This window comes from Manacus vitellinus, unplaced genomic scaffold (assembly GCF_001715985.3).
Source record: "Manacus vitellinus isolate BGI_N305 unplaced genomic scaffold, ASM171598v3 scaffold_66_pilon, whole genome shotgun sequence".
Lineage (NCBI taxonomy): Eukaryota > Metazoa > Chordata > Aves > Passeriformes > Pipridae > Manacus > Manacus vitellinus.
This window is the reverse complement of record NW_021940729.1, coordinates 2,860,129-2,881,339: the sequence shown is the minus strand read 5'-3', so window position 1 is coordinate 2,881,339 and position 21,211 is coordinate 2,860,129. Positions and strand designations below refer to the sequence as shown.

Here is a 21,211-nt window from a genome sequence, read left to right as displayed (position 1 = left end):
CCTTTAGGCCTAAACTGTATATATATATATATATGTATGTATGTATGTATGTATGTATGTATGTATATACAGAAGTCAAAATGGCTTGGCATTAGGCTACCAGTTATAGAAGTGGTTCTGCACCTCTGGTCCATGTACCCCTTCAAAGAATCATATTAGAGCAAAATAAAGCCCCTGGTAATGAAGACACCTGACACATAGAATTGCATAGGAAACAAGACTTAAAACACATTAAAGTGAAGCTTCCTTATGACACTGATATCTCAAACTTCAATATCCCTAATTTGAACAGAAATTTTCCTTACCATTTTTTACTAGTATTTATTGCAGTTCTGGGTAAACACAAAAAATCCAATGTCCTGCATTTATCAACTGCCCCAGTTTATCAACTGAATGCAGGAAGTCTTCTTCTGGGTTTTCAGTTAAAATACAAAAGCCAGTGGGCGTATTCTGTCTGTAAGAAAGTTGTGACTTCTTTACTCACACTAGTAGAAAGAGCCCAGATGGGAGCCCAGGGAATTTTCATTTACAAGCAGTGTCATCACTGGAGTCAGTGTTTAAGTTAATCTTTGATAAAATCGCAGGTTGGGTCAGCAGCATCACTGGCAATCTCAAAACCAAATGTGTACTTAAATCTTATTTAAAACTTCCATCGTGTGATTTAGACATTGAGCTAAGAAAAATGAAGGCATCCCAAACTAAAAGGAGTGTGTTCACCAACAGAAGTGAAGGACTGATCAAGGGCAAATTCATCAGAGAATTTGGGTTGTTCTAGGTCTAATTCAGTAAGAAAACCCGAGTGTCCAGAGAGCAGCCTTGGAAAATATGTGGGTTGGGTTTCTCTGCAGAAACTCATCGCACAGGGTTTTATTTGTGCAACAGCTGAGGCCAGGCTGACCCTGCTCTCTGTTCCTCTTTTTCTGTCACAGGAGAATGAGGAGAGTATTCAGTGCTGTCTCACTCCCATGTGACAGCATTTCCAAAGGAATGGGGCAATAAACCTGGGGAAGATCTACGTGACAAAGTTGCCACCTCGAGCAGCTGACCTTTGCCAAGATCCAGGATTTTGTAAGGAGAATCTGTGTTTAGGAATCATTGAGGTCTGTTCACTGCAGGTGAAGCCATATTAATTAAAGAGCTTTGAAATGTTTCACATTTAGCACAGACACAAAGATGCATTTGCTTATTAGTCAGTAATTTGTACACATTGATGTAAACCAAACTTTTAGGCAGCCCGGCTGAAACATCCTATCTTGTTGCACAGCTCAGTCCTGGTGCTTTTTGGATAAACATGGCCATTAATGAATTGTTAAGGCTGAGAGAATTGGGATTGTTCAGCCTGGAGAAGAGAAGGCTTCAGGGTGACCTGTTGTGGCCTTCCAGGACCTGAAGGGAGCCCACAAGGAAGATGGAGAGAGACTATTTCCAGGGACCTGGAGTGATAGGACAAGGGGGAATGGCTTCAAACCGACAGTAGGTTTAGATTGGATATTGGGAAAAAATTTTTCCCTGGGAGGGTGGTGAGGCCCTGGCACAGGTTGCCCAGAGAAGCTGTGGCTGCCCCATCCCTGGAAGCGTTGAAGGCCAGGTTGGATACTCAGAACTTGGACTGTATAAGGCTGGCACTGTTGTCTGGGTCTTAGAAAGATAAATCACTTGTCTGTAGAATTGCCTTGCTAAAGTTAAGGGCTTGACCTGCTTTAGTGGTCTCAGAGCTAGGGGGAGGTTAACAAGGTTGGGGAAAAGGATGTGCCACTGATAGCGGACACAGAGAATGCAGAATTTATGGGCCACAAGGACATCTGTGGCAGAACTCCCCAGATAAGGAAGAAACTGCTAAAACCAACTCAGAAACTGTGCTGAAATCAGCTCTGACTAGGCAAAAGGTAATTCCAGGAGGGGGAAATCACAACCACCGACTCACGGACCATCGACCCAAGAAACCCACCAACCCAAAAGAAGACGGAGCATGTGGACTAATTAGCACAAGAAGTGAGGGAATCATTTAACCAACAGAAGATAGAATACTAATTAATAAGAGAACTATGCCATTTGTAGCCAAGGAGCAATAATTCCTTTTTTTGATGTATAACTCCTTTGCTAACATGTATGAACGATGAAAAGTTTCAAACGATCCCAGGAACCACCACTGAGAAGCCCAGGGTGAGGAAGGACTACCGGAACACCGCTGGACCCCTGGGTGGTAACTAGTTAAATAAAACCCGTCCTATGGACTTCAGCACACAGTCTCCTTGGTGCCTTAATTCGGGAAGAATTAGGACAAGAGGGCAGGGTCTTAAGCTGTGCCAGAGGACGTTTAGGTTGGATATTAGCAGGAATTTTTTACAGACAGTGATCAGACATTGGAATGGGCTGCCCAGGGAGGTGGTGGAGTCACCATCCCTGGAGGTTTTTAAAATGAGACTGCATGTGGCATCAGTGCCATGGTCTGGTAGCCATGGCGGAGTTGAATCAAGGGTTGGACTTGACGATCTCGGAGGTCTTTTCCAACCTGACTGATTCTATGATTCTAAGAGCTGTCTGTCACTAACCGGACTCTGGGGTTATTTAGGCAGTTAATAGAGGGCAAAAGGGCTGTGACAACACTGGCAACCCCTCAGTGCCCGCGGGAACAACCCTGCCCTCGGCCACGACCAGCTCCCGCCCGGTGTGACGTCACGGGGCGGAGCTCAGCTCGGCAGCGTGACGTCACGGGGCGGGGCGGGAGGCGCATACCGCCGTGACGTCACGGGGCGGGGCGGGAGGCGCATACCGCCGTGACGTCACGGGGCGGAGTGGGCTGGGGCGGTGTCCTCGGGGCAGCGATGGGGGCGCAGCTTAGCGTGGTGAGTGTTGGGGAGCGGCTGCGACCGGGAGCGGGATGGCACGGCATGGCATGGCATGGCATGGCATGGCAGCGGAGCATAGCATAGCGGTCCCTGCGCCCCACGGTGCGGTATGGTCCCCCCTGCCCACCTCCTGCTCTTCCCGCGGAACACCCGAGGCCTGGCGGTGCCCCAGCGTGTCCCCGCTGCCTCCCGCGGCTCCGGCCCCCGCCGTGGTGGTGGTGCCGGCGGTGGTGGCGTTTGTTCGCCCTCGGCTCCACGAATAAGTGTGTGCTGTTGTTGTTCAGAGGCCCTGAACCCTCCGGCTAGGCAGCTGCGGGGGTGCGGTTTTCCCTCCGTCGGGATCAGCTGAAAGAGAGGAGGTTTATATCGGATATTAGGAAGACTTTCTTCACTGTGAGGGTGGTGAGGCACTGGAACAGATTGCCCGAGGTTGTGGCTGCCCCATCCGTGGAAGTGTTCAAGGCCAGATTGGACGGGGCTCGGAGCAACCTGGGCTAGTGGAAGGTGTCCCTGCCCATGGCAGGGGGTTGGAACTGGATGAGCTTTAATGTCCCTTCCAACCCAGCCCCATTCTGTGATTCCATGATCATTCCTACTGAGTGGTGGGGTCTGCAGCACTGTCATCTCTCCCATGCATCATTCCCCTCTTTCCCCAGACCTTCATCCCTGTTTCTTTTGTCTTATGTACCTGCTCAAACGCTTCTGGGTTTGTGAGAGGGGCAGGACGGAGCTGGATGCAACGTGCTCGTTTGGGCACGGCTTCTTGTTAGATGCATTGAAGGGAGGAGATGAGGCACATGCTGAAGCTGCAAAAGTGAAGAAATCCCTTTATCCTCTTATTTTCTAAAACAGATGAGAAGATTGTCTAGCTAAGATCACTTCAGAAACAGGGTTTGAATGAGGAAGTGTGGGGAGGGGAATTGGAGCTGAGGGTAACGGTTTTCATGCCAAAGCAGGGTTTGATTTGTGTGTTTGTAGGGCAGGTCGGTGATGGAGTGTCCAGCCTGAAGCTGTGTTTAACTGTGCCCTGCTCACCACGCCCCTGCAGCTGGCAGTCTCCATGCTATGGCTTTTCTCTTTGTTATCACACTGAGGTCTGTTTCCATGAATAAAAATTCCTGCCCAGTTACTAATTCTGTGTTCTCTGTTAGCAGAGATTTGTGCAGCTGGAAATGATGAGTCACCAGGTCCTCATTTAGTGATTTCCAGGCCTTTTTGTCAAGCTAGTCACTCTCAGCTGCTGGAGACCTGATGCAGCTTCCATGGATGCAGTGCAGTTATCTTCATTAACACTTTGGTCTGCCCCATGCTGAGAGTTTATTGATCACTTTTAACCCAGAGAATGTTTTTCTTAGCAGGCATAACTTTTTATACTCATTCAGCCTTCAGTTCTTCCCCTTTTTTCTCTGCCCACTTGCTGATAGTGTCTGAGTAAGGAACTGAAATTATCTGAATTGGTGGGTGTGCTGTTTCTTTCTAGGCCAGATGCGACGAGGCTTTTGCACTAATTGACCATGAATAACAAATTGCCTTCCACGAGGCAAACGCTGTGTTCAGATTGTTTGTCAAAATCAAACTGCATTCTGTTCCAGTACACTCACTGCTTCACAAAGTGATGGTGATGCACATTTGGGGACAGTGTGTTAATCTCATTTACTGAACAGCTGTGGGAGTTTTTGCTTGACAACTGATGACCTGAAAATTATTTGCAAGGATGGGAGAAAACATTTACCTCTGCACACAGGTGGAGAAAGTGACTTGCAGAGATGACAGTTTGAACTCCACCCTCCTCTTGCATTCCCAGTCGTGATACTGACATTAATGTTGGAGTTGGGACTGAGCCTGAGGTTTTGAATTCCCATTTTCAACTGCATTTTTGCCAGACAACAGCAGCATTGCTTGCAGTTTTTTGGTCCATTTTAGACAGGCACATTTGTAAATGAAACTATTTTGACACATGAATATTTCATTTGAAACACTATCTGCCTCAGAGTCAGATTGCTGTTGCCACCAGGTCTCATTCACCTGCTGAATTCTCATTAGGGAGTTTATTTGCTGCTCTGTTGCTGTCTTAACTCTCCTCACTTCCCCTTTTTTGTGTCAGTAACAAAAGTTCTTCCTGGAGCTGCAGTAGTCTAGTGGATCTGTGGGAGTTAAGGAAAACATTCCTATAAACTTCAGCTTCTTCACGAACAAGATGTGTGGAGCTATTTCAGTTTGTTCCAAATAAAAGTGAAAAATGCAGTGTGTGGGTATGGCATGGTGTGTCCCGAAGCTGTACACTGTGTCGATGCATTTTAAACCCCTACAGCAGCATCTTAAGAAGGGGGAAATTATGCTGTCCCTTACACAGTTCTAGTAATAATAATGTAGGAGCGGTTTGGGTTTGTTTTTTGTTTCTTTGTTTTTTTTTTAAATAGTTTCCTGACCACTGTCACACTTGCAGAAATACCGGTCAGGTCCCTTTAAAACGAAATGAAAGTGAAAGCTAACCAGGCAGGACTGTGAGCTCACTTTTTGATTTTTGCTGTAGTCATGCTTTCCACCTCTCCTCTGTTAAAGCACTGAATAACAAATTACAGAGTCTGAGAGAATTTTTATAAGTAGTTGTTCTCTGTGGATGGAGGAGCACAGACACTGGGAGGCCAGGGAGCCTAAATAATTCACTAAGAGACAGGAGCCCTGGCTCTGGCCAAAGCTTTCAGGGGGACCCATTGCCCAGTGGGCAGCAGAGGCTGTGGAGATGATTCAGAGACTGGAGCATCTCCCTGACCAGGAAAGGCTGAGGGAGCTGGGGCTGTTCAGCCTCGAGGAGAGACACTGAGAGGGGACCTCATCCATGTGTGTCAGTGTGTGCAGGGAGGGGGCAGAGGATGGGCCAGGCTCTGCTCAGGAGTGCCCGAGGCCACGGGCAGGAACTGATGCCAAGGGAGTTCCACCTGGACATGAGGAAGAACTTCTTTGCTGTGCAGTGACCGAGTACTGAACAGATTGCCCAGAGAATGTGTGGAGTCTCCCTCACTGGGGATATTCCAGAGCTGTCTGGACACAATCCTGTGCCATGTGCTCTGGGATGACCCTGCTGGAGCAGGGACCAGATGACCCACTGTGGTCCCTTCCAGCCTAATCTGCACATGCCAGTGGGAGGCTGGGGGACATGGGATGTAGGGGGTGAGCATCTGGGACATTTAGGGGAGGAGTAGCTGGGAATCCTGGTCAGCTGCAAGTGCCTCAGCACTGAACACCAGGTATTCATAAAGCAAATTTCTGTGTTACACTTGCTGGTATTTGTCTGTTGTTGTTTGGTATTTTTTAATAATACTTCCTCTTCATGCTCATATTAGTACAAAGAAACACTTTATTTTTTTTTGGTGGCTGGATTGTCCTGTCATGCTACCACAGATCTTCTCACTAAAATGACTTGCTCTCATTGTGCACAAGTCTAACACTCTTTCTGTGTTGCTGCAGTTGCGTCAGGTTGTGACATACCCAATATGGCTCATCTACACCACCATCATGAGGATTTTCAGGAATCCCCATCCTGCCATCACTCTGAAGGATCCTGAAGTGAAGTACGCTTTGAGGCTGATTGATAAGGAGGTAAGTGCATGTGGAGTGCTGAGCATGACCTCTCCATGGACACTGTGAAATGCTCAGAGCTTCTGAAATCTTGGGTAATGTCACAGCAGGGTGAACACAACTATGCTGATACTGATTCCTGGTACTAGATTGTTGTATTTTAATATGTTACAGGAAGAAAAATGTTTACATCATTGAAAGGTGTTTAAATCATACAGTCCTTGACAGCACCTGAGCTGTCTCAGCTTCTCTTTGTTAAAAGTACCTTCTAGTACAGAATGAAATCTCTGCTCAACCAGGATTTCAGAGGAAAGTCATGACCCTTTCAGGGATGGATCTTGCCATCAGAAGTTGGTAACTCAGCTTGTGGGAAGGGGATCAAAGCCACCAAAGGTGAACAGTCCAGGTTCCCCTTGCATAAACCTGGGGATAGAAATCTTGGGTTTTTGGGTGTAAAGTCACACTTGAGGATCTTTTTAGTGTTGACTTTTTAAGTCAATGAACTAGTCAGAAATTTATCAGAAGACTTTTGATAAAAAGAACTTTGGACTGGAACAGAGCTTTTGAGGTGTAGGCAGTGCACTGATAGATTGACTTTCACTTGTTCTGCCTGTCAAGGAAAACAGAATTGCCATTCAAAATCCTGGTTTCATGGGAACTGAAAGCTTCCTGTGGCTTGGGCTGAGCTGCATTGCTGAGTTTATATCCCATGTGTACTTATGGAATTTATTTCCCATGTGTACTGCAGCCACTCTATTATTATATACTCTCTGCTTTCTCATGAGATGGGAGCACGTGGCTGCAGGTACAGCTTGACCTGCAGGAGGGGAGGGAAGCTGAGGCGCTGCACAGGCTTCTGACAGTCCAACTACTTGCATGTTTCTGCTGGACTAGTTCGGAACAGAAGAGAATTCACAGGTTTTTTGCTAAATACTGATTATTTTTTTTCACACTCTTGTTATTTTTGTATGCTTTTCATTGATATTAGGGTGGAGGAAGAGCTCATATGTAACCAGGTCAAAGGACACTGACCTGTTGGAGCAAGTCCAGAGGAGGGACACCGGGATGATCAGAGGGATGGAGCAGCTCTGCTGTGAGGAAAGGCTGAGAGAGTTGGGATTGTTCAGCCTGTGAAAGAGAAGGCTTTGGGGTGACCTAATTGTGGCCTTCCAGTACCTGAAGGGAACCCACAAGGAAGATGGAGAGAGACTATTTCCAAGGGCCTGGAGTGACAGGATAAGGGGGGAATGGCTTCAAACTGACAGAGAGTAGGCTTAGAGTGGATATTAGGAAGAAATTCTTCCCTGGGAGGGTGGGGAGGCCCTAGCACAAGTTGCCTAGAGAAGCTGTGGCTGCCCCATCCCTGGAAGTGTTGAAAGCCAAGTTGGCTCTGAGCAACCTGGGCTAGTGGAAGGTATCCCTGGGTTGAACCTGGATGATCTTTAAGGTCCCTTCCAACCCAAACCATTCTGTGATCCTATGAATGTGCCCAAATGGAGTATTCCATACCTCCCATCTTTTGAATGGAGAAATAGGGGTCCCAAGGCTGCTTCCTAGTGTTTAACACAAGAAAAAAATGTCATAATATAGTTAGGTGTGCTAATTAAATTTATGCCTTAAAAACCCAACAACTTCAGTCTGGTTGGTTGGTTTTATAATGGTGAGCATCATTCATTGGTTGCCTTTCAGTGGCTTCAGCAAAAACTGCCCTCCAGCTTTGCATTTGCAACTTTAGACAGGAGTGCCTGGCCAGGGGCTTTCAGGAGTTCAGGGCAATGCCAAGGGATGGCATTGGGGAATGCAACCAAAGTGATCCCATGCTGGAAATGGCTCCTGCATCCCGATTCAAGGCTGTCTGTAATGCAGCCTTGACTCCCAGCTTGCAGAATGGCTGGCTCAGTGTCTTGCCGGTGTGAGAGAGCAGAGGCACAACCTTGCTGATCTCGGTATTAGGAATGTCTGGAGACTCTTCGTGTTTCTCACAGTTGCCTCTTGTGATGCACCAAAATACTTGTGTTCAGTCACCTTCAGCTGAGCCATCCTGACTTTAACTGATAAGATGAATTCCCAAGTGGGAATTCAGAACTTGCTGCTTTCTGTATGAGGGTAAAGACAGCATAATAAAAATACAGGAGTATTGGCAAAATCCAGCTTTGAAGTGGTGAAGCTGATGCTGAAATTTCCACTCAGGAACAGCAGAAGTCAGTGTGAAAGCAGCAGTGTTAACTCCATAGCAGTTGTCTTTCTAGAGGAATTTCTAATGGAAGTTACTGCTCCTGAGTAGACGTAAGTACAGAGAAACCCTTTTTTGACTGCCAATTAGTTCCATTTTCCTTCAGGATTTACCTTAAAATGAGTTGTGAAGAAAATTTCATCAGTGTGAGCAGAGTAAGGGAAGATGAAGTAAACTCTGATGAGGAAGGAATCTGTCTCCATTGGTTATTTTAAAAACAAATAAATAAACAAATAAGGATTACAATATTTTATGGAATGTTCATGAAATTTCCTCTAGTCCCATAGGGCTTTTAAAAAAGGAAGTCACTGGATGAGGCATTAAGCTCTGTGCTGTGTCTTTCTGTCTTTCTTTGCTGTGTTTTCCATTCCCATGAATAGGACCTGATTTTTAAAATATAAAACTTACATAGCATAAGAAATAACATTTTATGTACTTATTGCCAAAATTTTGTTCAAGGTATGACTTTCCTGGTAAAAGATTAGAATAATTATCCCATCTGGACTGCATATATTGTCATAATTTTATAATAGAGTTTATATCTAAATATAGTGCTCTTTTCAATTTTATTTACAGGTTAGTTCAGTTTTTACAGGGAAAATATTTTTAAGGCTCTTAGTATAGCAAAAGGAGCAAGGTTGCTACTTCCTAATCTTGACAGCCACTGGTGTCTTCTGAAATCATCTTCTGCATTGAAATAGTTACTTCATCTGATTTTGAGAGATCAAAATCAAAATATTTTGGCCTTGAACTACTGCATATTTAAACTTTAAATGAGAATTGAACAACTAATTAAATTTTATTTTGTGGCCTTCTGTGGAAGGCAGTGTAAATGTTCATAATATTTAGAAAGTTATTTATTCTTAATCTGCATATGAGGGTTATTAACTTTTGGTATTCATATTTTAAATATACAGCAGAACAGTACTTATTTCTATTTTTAATTCTATATTACTTCTCAAATATTTTGAGAGAAGTTTTCAGGGAGTTGAAGGAAAAGTTGACCTCAGAGTTCATATTTGTGCAAAAATTTCAGTTGGGGTGCTGCTCTCCCCCAGATACTTAATCCTGCAGGAGGCCAACACAAACCAGTGTGTTGATTTTACAAGTGAAATCACAGACTTTAAATCCCAACAACACAGCTTTTTGTTCTTTTCATTTTCCCCTTTCAGGAAGTTAGTCACGACACAAGAAGATTCCGATTTGCTCTCCCTTCCATGGAACATGTCCTGGGTCTCCCTTTAGGTACGTTCCTTAGAAAGAATCCAAGTGTTGTTAATTATCCTACCGTAGATTTTATGGGGATTTTTTTTTCCCTATGTTTTGAGCTGTTGAATTTTCAATACTCTCCCTGTGGCTTGAGCTGGTATTTGGAGCTTTGCAAGATTATCCTCACGCTGTGTGTAATCTGCAGGGTCTGCAATCTGGTGTGTTTACAGGGAGTGTACATCCACCTTGTTTCCCTGAAGGGAACACAAACAAACACTGGTCTTTACTTGTATTTTTCCAGTCTCAGCTGGAAATTTTCCTGTGGTGCTTGATCCCTTTCCATCCCCTGGGGCACCACTCTGAGCTACTTCTCCTCTAACACACATGGTTCACCAGATGATCTCCTCCTCACTTCTGAATTTGCAGCCAGTCTCATGGAATTTTTCAATCCCTGTGGGGCAGCTGCTTCCATAGGCCTTGCCTTCCATAATATCTTAGTGCCATTGTATACAAGCTACTGCTTGTATAAAAAGCATTTAATTGTGGCTTGTGTTTAATAGTGAATTCTGCTTTAACAAGCTGTTGAACTGATCTGTGGCTCAGGTGCTTTGTGGTTGTTGTCAGCACCTTTCCAGCATTCCAGCCCACGGGGTGAAGTTCCCTCTTGTCTAGGGTGTTATTAATCTCTTGATCCCTTTAAGAAGCCCTTGCCCATAAGGAACATTGAGGAGTGGTTTGCTGGGTGAGATTTGGGAAGCAGAGAGAGCTGGAAGCCAGTGAGGGTGGAAAAGCAGGAAGGAGCAGCAGAGCTGCAGCTCTGGGACGGGTACCAGTGTGTGTGCTCTGCTTGGTTAGTCCAGCACCAGCACTAGTTCCCACCAGCTGGAGCGCTGTAGGAAAACACACTGGAAAATTCATCCCGAGGGAGAGGGGATTGTGTGCGTGTGGCCCCACCAGTAGGCTGCCAATGTCCTATCAGGGCAGGGAAAAGCTCTAACCAGTAAGAGCCTAAGACATGTTTTCTCTCTGGGAGGAGCCCCTTTTCTGAGTTTGTACCAATTCTTGTGGGATGTGCCCCAAGAGCAGTCCAGGCTGACAGTCTGCAGTGGTCACCACAGCTCTGTTCCGGGAGGAGGGGGTAGTGGGGCCACTCCTTGCCTGGAGGAGGAACAGGTCTTCCCTGTGCTGCCAGATGTGTGGAGGCTTTGCTGAGGGGGTTATAGGAACGACCCTTATGCTCTGTCCGCGTACAGCTTCAGGTGAGTTGTGGTTGCTCATTTCCCTGGTCACCAGGTAGCACATCTTCATCCACCCACTACTTTGCCTGCACTTTGTGATCCTCCTGAAATAAGGAATTAACCTTGCCTGAATGGTCAGCTGCTTCTGAAGCTGATGGAATATGGTTATTACGATATTTCACAGAGCAGCTCGTGGTAAAATCCCCTCTTTGTGTTCCCATAACAGGCAGGGGTGGTAGTTTGTTCTGTTGACCTAGCTGTGATAAAATAACAAAAAACAAATCCCCCTCTGCCTTCCCCTCAGTTATTCTTCACTTGGATCTCTTCAGAATGTTGGGATTTTATAAGAATACCTTTCTTAGATGCTAATTTATATTTTTTTTCAGAAAAAAAATGTTGACATTGAGAAAAGAAACTACTGTAGAGAGTTCAGAGAATGTGTGACAGGTGGAAATGTGATCACTGCATTCACATGTTAAACTGGAGGAGTAGCAGGGTTAGAAAAGGGGTTTGTGTCTGGGCAGCCTTAGCAAAGAGACCTCCTGGAAGATGTGGGGGGATCTGTGGTCAAAATAAGAACACTTATTAACTCAGTGTAACTAAGAGATTAATAAAGAGGTGTGAACAGCACTGGACAGGTTTCCCCTCCTGTGGCCTTTTTACTTGTCTGTACAGGAGAGGCAAATCACATCTTTTGCAAGATCTCACGTACATTTAGGGCTGTGGTAAATGTAAGTACATGAAGGTGCCAGAAGAGATGTGACTGACACATAAAATTGGCAGCAGAGTTGTCTGCCCTTGCAGGTAAAATCTGTGCATGGTTAACAACTCTGGCAAGATGTTACAGTGTCAGGAAAGTGAGAGAGGAAGAAGTGATGCCCCAAAATAAGGTAGTTAGGAGAACTTTGAGGCTGCTTTTGAAGTCCGTGTACAGTGGACATCCATAGAATAAAAATCTTTTGAAAGAAAATGGCTTTTTTCACTTCCCTGCATGCAGGGCAGCACATCTACCTGTCTGCACGGATCGATGGAGCTCTGGTTGTCAGACCTTACACTCCAGTCTCCAGTGATGATGACAAGGGCTTTGTGGATCTTGTTGTCAAGGTGAGAATGTCATGCTCTGTTACCTACAACCCACCAGGCATTTTGCAGAAACCTCTTTAGTGTCTCCTGAGATGCTGCATCATTTCCTGTACTCCCATATTGCAGTTTTCCACAATCTGGGGAGACCTGCAGATGTTCATACACTTTTTAATCCTTCTGAAATAAGAAATTAACCTTGCCTGGATGGTCAGCTGCTTCTGAAGCTGGTGTAATATGGTCATTATGATCACTGAGAACAGTGATCATGATTGTTACTGATCCAAGCAGTGTGAATGACTGATTTAATTGGTAAGAATGTGATTTTAAGTCTTAGGATAATGTCCTTTTGTTTTGCCTCCTGGTAGCTAGATTACCTAGCTAGGCTACCTGTCATTTAAAGCTGACAGGAATTTAAAATATTAATATCTGCACTGGACTTGCTCTCAGAATTTTACTTTTTGAAATTCCTGGTGTGGGCTTCTTTCTTTATTTTTTCTACCCTTTTTGAACTTGGGTGTAAATCATGCTGATTATTATTGAAACCTTTTGTGTTACAGAAATACAATGGAGAAATTGCCAGTCTGTGTCCAAAAACTGGGGCAAGAGTGGCATTTTAATCTTCCTTTTTGTCAGTCAGATCTGCACTGATATTCCTTTAGGGAGTAATTATGTTCTTTGCATGAGGACTATGTGTATAAATATTACCTAAATATATTATTATTCCTATAAACCTAAATATTTGAAGGGCAAATGCTCATCTCTGAGCTGTGAGATCAGTTCCTTCATTGTTGTTTTTAACAGATCTACTTCAGAGGTGTCCACCCAAAGTTTCCTGATGGGGGAAAGATGTCTCAGTACTTGGACAGCCTGAAAATAGGGGACACCATTGACTTCAGAGGACCAAGTGGCCTACTTGTCTACAAAGGAAAAGGCAAGGCTGGTTTGAAAGATATAACTTATCCAGAGTAAATAATACAGGAAAAATTACTTACTACTATAGAAGTGCTTGTTATTGATATTGTTCTCAAACAAGGGAGTTTTCTCCCTGTTGTCATGGCCATAGTTTATACACTGATAAAAACACTTGGCATTTACACTGCCCAGTGCTAATTTCCCAAGAGCAAATGAACTTTAGGAGCAGGCAGGACTTTTGTATCAATATAAAATAACTCACTTTGGCACAGTGCAGCCCTCAGTATGTCACAAAAACCTTCTGGCAGTTTTGTGAGCAGCAGAACTCCCAACACATGATTTTCCAGAGCTTTGTATGTAGTATTCATGCTATCCTGGATGAAGAGGGGTATGAATACAACAAATACAACATTCTGGGGAGTTTCAAGCTCTCTGTCAGATCTGACTGAAACTGCCAAATCACCTCAAAAAGAGAAAAATATAGAAAAAAATACACAAAATATACAAAATACACACCCTGCATATTTCAGGTTGCCCCTTAAAATAATCTGCACAGGGTAAATAAACTCTCTGAGCAGATTAATTCCTTTCTGTAGAACTTCTTCCAGAATCTGGGTTTCCGAATATCACTGGGGGTATGGGATATGAGCAAACAGGTAGTGATGAAGTACAGGTAGTGATGTCTTGATGTCAGAAGTAATAACCCATGTCAGTGTTATTGTCACATGTCTTACAACCTCTCATCATCTTGCAGGATTTGTTTTGATTCGTGACATCTTCACCTTTGCTGTTTGCTGGGAGGGAAAGGTGACGGGGCTGAAACAAAGGCAATTAGGGACTGGAAAGGGATAACAGGCGGTGTTTGCTGCTTTCCTCAATGTTTTGCATCTCCTCTCTCTTCAGGCAAGTTTGATATTCGGCCAGAAAAGAAAGCTGACCCAGTTACTAAGACAGTGAAATATGTGGGGATGATTGCAGGTGGGACTGGTATGTATCTATAAGGATTCACCCCTGGTTTCTAAGAGCTGGGAGATACATTTTCTCTCACTTATCCTTTCTTTTGCTCCTTCACACTCTCACATCACTGACATGCCTTTCTCTCCCAGGGATAACCCCAATGTTGCAGATCATTAAAGCAATCATGAAAGACAAAGATGACCCCACCATTTGTCAGCTGCTGTTTGCTAATCAGGTAATTCTCTCCTTTTTTTCTGTCTGTGAAGTTTTACTTAACTAGCAGAAATCCTTTCTGAGGAACCTTGGTACAGAAATACAAACCCTGAGGGGAGAAGTGAACTGAGATGTTGAAAACTTTCCATATAAAAGCACTACAAACAATTGGGATTTTAGCATTGCTACAGAAATACCACTTTCCTCCCAGCTAATGCTTGTTTTCCTGTGACTCATTGCTCTGCTTCTAATCCAGTTCATGAGTGTTTTAAAACTCTGCATTCCTTTGGGCAAGTTGTTTAACGTTTTGGGCAGACTTTCAGAGCTGTCTTTGTTAGTGGACAGAGGTGGATATTTGTCTCCATCAGCAACTTTGACTCCCCAGCTTTGTAGCAGGGTTTGCATGTGGGGTCTTCCTCTTTGAGGACACTTTAGGTGAGGCTTTGAATATCTCCATCTAATAAGTATTTGTTTCTGGATTACGAGTCATTATTTGTGGGGAGCCTCACTTCCTGCCTGTGTTTTTTAGCTTCTTTAGGCTCTTCTCTATTATTCCTCTCTCCTCTCGCATTCAGTGTGTCCTCATTTATTTGTACCATATCTAAGCACACAAGACAGATGGAGAGACTATTTCCAAGGGCATGGAGTGACAGGATAAGGGGGGAATGGCTTCAAACTGACAGAGAGTAGGCTTAGAGTGGATATTAGGAAGAAATTCTTCCCTGGGAGGGTGGGGAGGCCCTAGCACAGGTTGCCCAGAGAAGCTGTGGCTGCCCCATCCCTGGAAGTGTTGAAGGCCAGGTTGGATGGGGCTCTGAGCAACCTGGGCTTGTGGAAAGTTTCCCTGCCCTTGGGAGGGGGATTGGAATGAGATGATCTTTAAGGTCCTTCCCAACCCGGGCCATTCTAATATTCTGTGATTCTGTGATAGCTGAGTTACAACCTGAGGTTTTTCTGCCCACAAGCTATTATCCAAGTGCCAAGATTCCCTTTCCTAAGAAGCCCTGCCAGTGCCCTCTGCTACTGGCTGGAGCAGCTGGTCTCTGCCAAGCCTTATGAGTTGGCATGAAGTGCAGTGGTGTCAGAGCAGGCAGGTTTGCTGTGAGTAATTCAGGATGACTAACACAGGGCTGGAGCTACTTTAGTAACACAGAAAACTCAGTGCTGCTTGGAGGGAGGGCTGGAGGAACAATTCCCTGTGTGTGAGCAACAGGCTGGATAAACATCAGTCCAAGGCCTTCTAGTCCTTGCGCCAGTAACTGCACAAATAGAAGGCAGTTATAAAAAAATATTTAAATATTTAAAATATTTTAACATATTTAAAACAATGTACATGGGCTCCTGCTGTGCTGGTTGTCACTCTTTGAATTGGTCAGACCCAGTAATAGCTTTTCTGGACCTGCAGCTGTAGGTGCTCCAGGAATAGGCACCTTCTTGGGAATAGCTGCTGGCACATTCCTCCTCACCCTCCCGGTTACAGACATAGCAGTGACCTCAGTTCCAGATTACTGAGGCTGCAGAGGATGGCACCGCTTTTAGTCTATACCCTTTCCCTTCCTGCTCAGATTGCAGCTTTTCCTACAGAAATAAGGCTTTCTTCTGGCCTTCAATGATGTTGCATCAGGGAGGAGCAAACTTGATACTCTGGGTAGCATTTGTTCTTCCAACCAGAACTTGATACCCTTTTGTTTATTTGTTCCACATCCTTTTTAAAAACCAAGCAGTCTGCATATGGCAATGCTGATGATGCTTGAGTTGGCAAAGGTGAAAGGGAGGTATTTCTGTGCATTCGTGATTAGTTTTTTGATTAAAGTTGCTTTTGTAATAGTGCTAAAAAGGGCTTTATTCTTCTGATTCCCTGATTAGGTGGTGGTTCTGTGTTTGGATCCAAGTTCTGCTTTGTTTCATTTTTAGAGGGAAGGCATGGCATGGTCAGGATTTGGGAAAGTTATTATGACCCTTTTTATTAGCTCTGCCACAGGATAGGCATGGAAATAACTTGTGCTTGCTCTCTTCAACCTGTAAAACAGAGTTGAATCATCTGTTCCATCTCTCAGGACTCGTAGAGTAGCTGCTGCTCTGTGGTCACGTGAGGGCTGCACTCAGATGCAGTGTGTGATCATTGTTTTCCTCATCCTGCAGACTGAGAAGGATATCCTGCTGCGTTCCGAGCTGGAGGAGATCCAGGCTCAGAATCCCAGTCGCTTTAAGTGCTGGTACACGGTGGACAAAGCACCCGAAAGTAAGAGCTAAACTGCCACTTCATGTGACTTCTGAGTATTAATGCACGTTTCACAGGAGACATGCATGTCACTGTGTATTCCTGAGTTTAATGATCGATTGCTTGCCTGATGAATGTCGGGATGCACCCAGTAGCATCATTCCTCACACAGGGATGCACTGAGGTGCAGTTAGTGTCCTCCTGGAATTTTTGATCACTGTTTCTTTTCTTTGATATTTGGGAATTTTGAACTGACCTTAGACCCCCCTGAAGACTGTTCTGCAGACTTTCACTCTCATATGTGAAACCAGACCAAAACTAGGAGAAAAAACTGTCAGTCTTACTGTGCCCAAAGGTTTGGGTCAGAATCTTTTTGACATCCAGGACTGGGAATGTGATGGTTAAACCCATGACCTCACTATATTATATCCCAGTATAACTGATTATCACTGTGAGCATTTTCCAACCAGGAACAACTTTATCAGCTGGATTGCTCCTTTCTAAAGTGACCTGTGTCTGTCTTTTCCTCTTTTTTCCCCTTTCCCCACTTTCATTTTCTTTAACAGGTTGGGAATACAGCCAAGGATTTGTGAACCAAGAGATGATCAGAGATCACCTACCCCCACCTCAAAACGATGTTCTGATCCTCATGTGTGGACCCCCTCCAATGATCCAGTATGCCTGCATTCCCAACCTGGACAAACTGGGCTACTCCAAGGACATGAGGTTCTCCTTCTAAAGACGACTGGTAATTCAGAGATCTTATGGAGAAGGGAAGGAAAAAACCATTTAACAAGGAACAGGACAAAGTTACAGAGGGGGCTGATGCACAGTGCTGGGAAGCTACATTTACCTTAAAAATGCTGCTTATTTTCTGACTCTCTGGCAAGTAAGACACACAAGCTCAGCTGTACTAAAGCTGTGCCTGGACAGGTAATGGTGCCTCGTGCTCTGTGTGCTCCATCTCCAGGGAACACAGTGCAGCTGCTCAGGGCAGCACACACTCATTTATGCTTTTTCTTAGCTCTGTAATCAGGCAGCAGTAATATCCTACTTCCTAACACTGTGCACACCCAGGATTTTATTTGGTATGAACTATGGAAGTAATAGAATGTGGTGGATTATTCATGTTGCTTATGCCAAATTATAATCCTTGAGGAGCTTGTACAGTATGAGGGCCAGGAGTGTTTGCCTTGTATCCATGGTCTTTGCATCATCAGTTTAAAGATGCTTGTTGAGTTGAAGGATGCCAATTAACTATTTATGACTGAAGCTGTCCAAGCTGCCTTGTTAATCAAGACAGAGAGGCAGGCAGTGATACAAAATGGGTTTCCTTTGTATTAGCCTCTCTTAAATGCAAACACTTTCCCAGTTCTCATCCCTGGGCACTAAAAGAAACTAAAGAAGGCAGGAGGCTTTGGGCACTGTTCCACAAATCCCTGGAATTTGTTTGCTTGTAAGTGTGTGGAATACTGAAAAAAAATACTAGCTTTTGTATTTACTTTTAAATTGCGGGTGATGGCACAGGGGTAACAAAAGCAGTTGTTCTGTGTGTGAAAAAAATGCTGAGTGAAAACTGGATGGGATTTTTTTTGTTCATTGTTTCCCAGAGATGGATTTGGACTTAAGGGAGCTCAGGTTTCGTTGCCAGGGTGGGTTTTGGCAGGTAGCCCAGCTCTGGGTGTGGAATGCATCCCATGTTGCTCAGGCAAAGCTCCTGAGGGTTTTGCTTGGTACGGATGCCCAGGAACAGCCTTAAGTCACCAAACTGACAGCAAATTCAAATGTCTCACTGAATCTAAAGCTGTTCCTTGGGAGCTGTTTACTATAGCTCTAGCTTTTATTTTTTAATACACTTTTTTACAGAAAAAAAAGGAAAATTTAAGGCACCTTGCGTGCCGGACCTTCTGCTCCTGAACAGCAGAGATGCTGCTGAGGTTAGAGCTGCCCTAACAGGCAGTCTAGGAAACTAAAAATCTTGTTTCTGATGATGACATCAGAGTGACTGAAAGGGAGTTTAGTCATGTCTGAAGTACTGTGGGGTGCTAGGTCACAATGTCACTGTATAATACCAATTTTTAAAGATTCAGTAGGAATTCGAGGTTATAGCTTACTGTGTTTTCCTTTGTGCCTGTACAATAGATGGGTACTGTGTATTTAAAAGGTTCATTTTTCATCAAGAATTAAAAGGAGAAGATACAGTTAATTTAAGGAACCTCAACTAGATAATGTTGTTATTAGTTTTATTAATTCAGTGTTTGCCTCAAGTCTTCAATTTTTGACTTGTGCTTCTGAAACTTGTTCTTTAATACAATGCTCCAAAGTTGAAATACTACTCAAGTTTTAAGTTTCAGTCCCTTTTATGGAAGGCAAAAAGCAGAAATAGGAGAGAAGCTGCTGGTTTGTATCATTGTGGGATATGCACAGATTTTTTTTTCATGTTTTCTTATTAAAAGAACCAAACCAGAACCCTCGAGCTGATGATGCATCAACTATTTTGTATTACTTACTCTTTTCATTCAACTACTGGCTTTTTTTCATGTCTGTGTAAGAAATAAAGTATCTTGCAGGTGAATCACCTGTGTGTGAGCACATCATCTTCAGCCTTGTAAGAGACAAACTGTAAAATACTATAAAATGAAGGTTCAAAAGAGAAAAAAAAAAGTTAGGTTTGTTTACTCAAGTGTTAATCTTCTTGTTTGAGCTTGGTCAAAAAAAGCTGTATTTAGATACTGAATCAAGGAGTGACCTGTCTCCGTTTTCCTCCCTATCAATCCAACCTCCTCTTTTTACCTTTATTTTGTACATCTTCCTTGTCAACATAAGGCTCTTAATAAATAAAAAGAGGGATTTTATATGATCTAATGAACCAAAACTGTGTCATAGTCCCTTTTGCTTGAGGGCCCTGTACTAAAGCCTTTAAACAAGTCAAGGATAGAAGTTGGTTTTGCGTATTACTTTATTTTTATTATTTTCTTTGAGCCAATTTAGTAATTAGGAGTATTCCTCCAGTTTTTTGGCAGGGGCTGCAGCAAAGTCCTGCAAGTGTGATTAACTTCTATCCAGATCATCTCTTGCAGTTAAGGCTGTTAAGCTGAGCCAACCATAGAAACAAAAGTCCTTGCAGCAGTGGAAGCAACCAAGCTACCCAACCCCTTCACTTGGCTTTTCCTGATGTTATTTATTACAGAAATTCCCGTGGGCTTTCACTGGCTGGGGGGCTGCACCTTACCTGGTCCATCAGCATGTGCAGTTGCAGGAGCCCGGGCATGGCTATGAGTCACCTGAGCTGAGGCCCCAGCTTGGCTGAATGCTCAGATTTACAGGGTTAAATGCTCTGTGGTGCATCTTCACCATTCTTTGCCTGTTTGCCTTGTGGGTTTAAGCTCAGGTACCTGGGCCTGGGAATTGGCCAGGGCTCTGGACCAGCTGAGTATGGCACAGCCACCCCAGCTCCCAAAATAAAACACCAAGCCTCAGGGACATCTCTGAGGTACCAGAGTCCCTTTGGAGGCCATAAATCAGCAGCTGCCCAAATGTGTAACTCCCATGGTTCAAACTCTACACAGGCATTTTGATTTTCCCCTTCCCTCTCCAGTGCTTCAAAGGCATGCAAAACATCCAAAAGCCCAAGCAGTTTTCACAGATCCAGTGTTCCTACAGAGCTGAACAGCTGAACTGACACTAATTTAACATGAAAGAAAGCTTTTCTGCAGGTTTTTTTTAACACAACAATCAATCCTGCTCCAGTACTGATTGTTCTGTTAGTTTAAACAGGAAAAAAACCCAACAGACCAATCCTGCTGAATCCTGGAGGTTCTCCCTGCACATATCCCCATAGCAGGTTGTCTGTGTAACACACTAGAACTGTCCCCTCCATCCCACCAAACCCAGCCACACACACAAAATACAATGACACTATTGTATCTCAGCAAGTTATTCCAGGACTGAAAGGACTCCATTCTCCATCCCCAGCTCTGTTTGTGACTCATCAAAAATTCCACAGTTCTCTGGTCTTATTTCAGTTCCCCTTTCAGCTCCTTGCCTATGCCATGGAATGCTGCAAACACTTGTGGCACTGATGCCTCAGCCTCTTTAGGCTCTTTTTTAATGGCAGTGCAAGTAACAGCCTGTGTTTCTTAGTCCTTGCAGCTACCCCCATCTTAAAATTCAAATAGGAAATAGTAAAAGATGAATGAGTTTTCAAAATTCCTTTTGTTCTGTTAAATAAAGTGACTGAAATTATAAGGAAACTACAGGCAGAGGAGTATTTGCACTGACCACACTATTCAGACAGCTGTAAACAAAGTGAATTTACCAGTTTGGAAATGGATCAGGGCCTTCTTCACTGGTTAACAGGGGCTCAAAGAAAGTAATTATAACTGTACGATCCAAGAGCCTCACTTAGTCCACTAAAAGCTGAGGGAAATGGAATAAATCAAGTCCATAAACACAATCGGCTCCTAAGCCTCTGAAAACAAATTCCAAGTGAAATACTCTTGCCTCCTCCAGATTTTTGATCACTGCTTGAGTGGTCAGGAGCTGCCTCTAAAAAGTAAAGACTCCCATCCACCTCAGGCCTGGTTTTTGTCAGCACTGCTTATTTTTTAGCAAGTTTCCCTTAACACCTGCCCCTGCCTTTTGCCACACCTTGCCCTTCCACAGCCACTCAGTGAGAAAATACTTTGCAGCTGGGCCCAGCCCTTCTTTTTGCTCA

The 21,211-nt window shown here is 44.1% G+C and overlaps 1 protein-coding gene across 1 annotated transcript; it reads left to right on the top strand.

The window, feature by feature from the left end:
• The first annotated feature begins 2,799 nt into the window (after positions 1 to 2,799).
• Positions 2,800 to 19,369, top strand: LOC103764167 (NADH-cytochrome b5 reductase 3). Its single transcript, XM_018083680.1, has 9 exons — positions 2,800 to 2,846; positions 6,318 to 6,449; positions 9,834 to 9,906; positions 12,106 to 12,212; positions 12,993 to 13,122; positions 14,007 to 14,090; positions 14,210 to 14,295; positions 16,416 to 16,515; positions 17,061 to 19,369. Exons 1-9 carry the CDS (start codon positions 2,826 to 2,828, stop codon positions 17,231 to 17,233), a joined length of 906 nt encoding a protein of 301 aa, XP_017939169.1. The 5' UTR covers positions 2,800 to 2,825; the 3' UTR covers positions 17,234 to 19,369.
• The last annotated feature ends 1,842 nt before the right edge of the window (positions 19,370 to 21,211 follow it).